General features: G+C 31.6%; 1 protein-coding gene across 1 annotated transcript; it reads left to right on the top strand.

The window, feature by feature from the left end:
* Nucleotides 1-286: 286 nt before the first annotated feature.
* LOC108336970 (equilibrative nucleotide transporter 8) lies at nucleotides 287-2,659 on the top strand. Its single transcript, XM_017573413.2, has 2 exons — nucleotides 287-1,154; nucleotides 1,712-2,659. The coding sequence occupies exons 1-2, from the start codon at nucleotides 656-658 to the stop codon at nucleotides 2,407-2,409; spliced, it is 1,197 nt and encodes a 398-aa protein (XP_017428902.1). The 5' UTR covers nucleotides 287-655; the 3' UTR covers nucleotides 2,410-2,659.
* Nucleotides 2,660-4,320: the final 1,661 nt, after the last annotated feature.

Here is a 4,320-nt window from a genome sequence, read left to right as displayed (position 1 = left end):
TGAAATGTCACCCTTGACAAGCCCCTTGTCAGTTTTATCTCCATGACTTCATTGACTACTCTCAGTATGAGTGAACACAACCGTTGGTTGGTGGCATATTATCATCGACTTATTACACTGCTTTTAACTGAACATCTTTTGCAACTTGTGGATGGATAACTCGGGTGCATGAAAGACAAGGCTTTTACTAAAAGGATCATTATCATGAATATCAAGCATCCAATTTATGTTAATTGAGGGTCAAGTACCAGAGATTGCAACGACAGCTTACCCATGTGTGACCGTATGACCAAAAGGTATATCTAATATCACCCATTCGTTGCTGTCCCCACAGAGCACAAATTTTCTTATTCATACATTAAGCATATCGATTCCATGTCCAACTCCATCAATCAAATGCGTGCGTCTCTTTGTGCCTGTGCCTGCCTCTCTGCGTATATATACGTATGAAGCCTAGCAAAGCTGTCAACTAGACCCTCCCAAACTAGCTCTGGCATAAGTAGAACTACCTCACTGCCTATATCAACCACCACTTCCTCATATAGTTCTCATCCTCTCACTCTATTCAAATAAACATCATAGTTTAGCACTTGAGTTGGTATAGTATCAGGTATCAACCACGAATGTCCACAAGGTAAGAAAAAGCCAGCAAAAGATGGAAGTTGTTAAGTTGGTGTCTAGTGATCCAAGTGAGAGACCAGATACCTATCGAGTTGCTTACATAATTCATTTCTTGCTTGGTGCTGGTAACTTGCTTCCCTGGAATGCCCTGATCACTGCAGTGGATTACTTTTCCTACCTCTATCCCACCAAACACATAGAAAGGGTTTTCTCTGTGGCTTACATGATTTCATCTGTGATGGTGCTCCTTGCGATGATCAGTTGGGGAGGTTGGAGCAAAACAACGTTGAGGTTGAGAATGAACTTGGGCTTCTCCATGTTTGTTATGTCTCTTATGGTAGCCCCAGTCATAGACTGGACATCAAGCAGCACCAAGCTCAACGAGAGACCGAGTGGCGCCTATGGTTTGACGGTTGCAGCAGTGGTGATATGTGGTTTAGCAGATGGCTTGGTAGGTGGAAGCTTGATAGGGTCAGCTGGGAAGCTCCCAAAACAGTATATGCAAGCAGTTTTTGCTGGAACTGCTTCTTCAGGTAGGTACCAAGGCAATTCATTTTTTGCCCCCCCAAGTTCAATTCACTTTCATTCCCCATTGGCAGATTATGATTTTCTATTTTTGACAAATTCTTAGGAACATAAGAAGCAGTTTATTAGAAGTATAGAAGTTTTAAACAATACCATGATATGTACTTTTATTCTCGTAAGGATATACATGCTTTTAAAGGGTGGGAGAAAAACTAATGTAGATTCCTGGGTCTCGTTCTTAGTTTTTAACTGAGCAGTGTATCTGCGTGACAAGATCTTTTTTTTCGCATTTAGCATATTCTTTTATCTATAATCGATAAAGTAATCCTATCCATCTGGTAATAGAGCCATACTATTACTCACAGCAAGTGTCTCTTAAATATTAAATACTTCAGAGTTTTGAAACTGTAACTGACCTTGCTGCTATTCTTGCTTAAATATGTTGTACTTGGTCGGCCTCTAGTTTTCAAATGATGTTTGAAGTAAAATTCAGTACTTAGTTGAAATCCAGTTGCTGTTAAAGTTTGGACTTACCAAAAAAATAATTTTTTTTCCGGGATGACAGGTATTCTAATTTCAATCTTGAGGATAATAACCAAGGCATCACTCCCACAAACTCCGAAGGGTCTCAAAATAAGTGCTCACTTGTACTTCATGGTTGCCACCATTTTTCTCCTATTTTGTATTGTGTTCAGCAACTTGCAGCACAAGTTACCAGTGATGCAGCAGTACCGTCAGAGCGTTCATCAGGAGAGCACCTTATGCACAGGAACAAAATTTTGGGCAGTGGCAGGAAAAATCAAGGGAGCAGCTTTCGGAATTTTCATCATCTACACAGTGACCCTATCTATTTTCCCAGGATTTATTGCTGAAGATCTTGAATCCAAGCTTCTAAGGGATTGGTATCCTATTTTACTGATAGCAGTTTACAATTTAGCTGATCTAATGGGGAAGTCATTAACTGCCTTCTATGTTATTCAATCCATGACAAGGGCTATATGGGCTGCCACATCTAGGCTACTATTCTATCCACTCTTTGTAATTTGTCTTCATGGACCAAAGTGGCTGAAAACAGAAGTACCTATGGTGGTTCTGACTTTTCTGCTAGGATTTAGCAATGGATACCTCACCAGTGTCCTCATGATTCTAACACCCAAGTCCGTGCCCTTGTCAGAAGCAGAGTTTTCTGCTATTGTGATGACAGGGTTCCTCGGGTTTGGCTTAGTTTGTGGTTCGGTTCTTGGCTGGTTCTGGATCTTATGAAGGCCACCTTGTGATGTAATAAAATGAGTAAAAGGTAGTGGCAATAGTTGTAAATCGTGAGGCAAGAAAGCCATAGTTAGCTTACCACTACTAGGCTGTTTCTTTATTTGTTCTCTAATGTTGTGAGTGTCATATCTTATCATCCCAGAACATGAGAAACCTTGAGATTATTAAGAAAATAGTAGATTAGAAATGTATTGAAAGAATCCATAAACTGAATGGAAGCTAAGATCTGCAATTGAACATTTCAGTTGATTCAATTTTGATTCTAGTATAGCTTAAATTTTAAAATTAACCGTAACCAAACAACTCCATAACAAGTACTAAGTAGCATACTAAACCTAAGAACAACTAGTAAGACAAACTATCAAGTTAATTTAGTATCTAAATTAGACCTAATTTTCTCACTAAATACTTAAACCAACAATAGTCAGAAATCGAAACTTTGCTGCTGTCTTGCTAACCATCTTGGATCTATCACAACAATTTGACAAAATGAAACACATGTTCCATTAACAAATAAAAACAAATGCACATGATTGCACACACCTGGGAACTTTGATTTGTCCCTACGTGACATTGTGCCAGCTGTCTAAAAATCAAAATCTGTCATGCCACCTATCCGCACGAGTGAATAATATAATTCCAAAACTGTACAACCAGAGTTGTTATTGTTGGACATAATAGAAGCATGCCAGATGAGAAAGATTTGACCATCAAAGAGAAAAGGGAAAAAAATGACCATCATTGGTAAGATTTGTGAACTGTCTCAAAACCTTCTAAAGGCTGAATAGCAAGGGGTCTGTAGCAGTAATTCCACAAAACATAAAACCACCAATGCTACATTAATTAATGGAGTGTTTCATCTACACTTCCAAGATCTCATCCTACACTTCTAAAAATTCCATTTTTAACCTTCTGACATTTCATCATTATCCTACACCTTTAACTTTGTAAAAAAAATTATTTTTAATTTTAATAAATATATTTTTATTTTCTTTTCCTTTTCTTGTTAAAAAAACTATACACCACCTTAATAATAATTAAATCTAAAATTCTAATATTATTTAATATAATTTTATATTTTAATAATTATTAAAATATAATTTATATTATAATAATAGTTATATTAAAAATATAAAAATAAAATAATTAAAATAAAAATAATAACAAAAAAGTAAAATTATATTAAATAAAATATTTAATATATTCAAATACATTAAATTATATTAATATTTTAAATTAAATTAAATAATTATTAAAATTTAAATAATAAACAAAATTTTAAAACAATTATTTATAAATAAAAAATAAAATTATATTAAATAAACTAAATTATATTAAAATATTAAATTAAATTAAATAATTATTAAAATTTATATATAAAATAAAATTTTAAAAATCATTCTTTAGGATATCGATATCGATTCATAACTTATCGGATATTATATCCGATTAACAAATTTTTCAAAATTTTGTTTTTTTTTAAATTTTAATAATTATTAAATTTAATTTAATATTTTAATATAATTTAATATATTTAAATATATTAAATATAATTTTAAGTATTATTTTTATTCTTATTTTAGTTATTATTTTTCAATTTTCTTAATAAAACTATTTTAAAAATATAAATTATATTTTATTAATTATTAAAATATAAAAACATAATAAGTAATATTATAATTTTTATTTAAGTTTAATATTTATTAAATTTTAAATAAAAAGCAAAAGTATTAACATATTTTATAGATTTTAATATATAAATAAGTTTTTTAAAATTTTCATTTTTATTTAAAATTTAATAATTATTTAATTTGTTTCAATATTTTATTATAATTTAATATATTTGAATATATTAAATCAAATTTATTATTATTATTATTATTTATTATTGTTATTATTATTATT

The sequence above is a fragment of the Vigna angularis genome, chromosome 1 (genome assembly GCF_016808095.1).
Source record: "Vigna angularis cultivar LongXiaoDou No.4 chromosome 1, ASM1680809v1, whole genome shotgun sequence".
NCBI lineage: Eukaryota > Viridiplantae > Streptophyta > Magnoliopsida > Fabales > Fabaceae > Vigna > Vigna angularis.
This window is presented reverse-complemented; position numbering and strand designations above follow the sequence as displayed.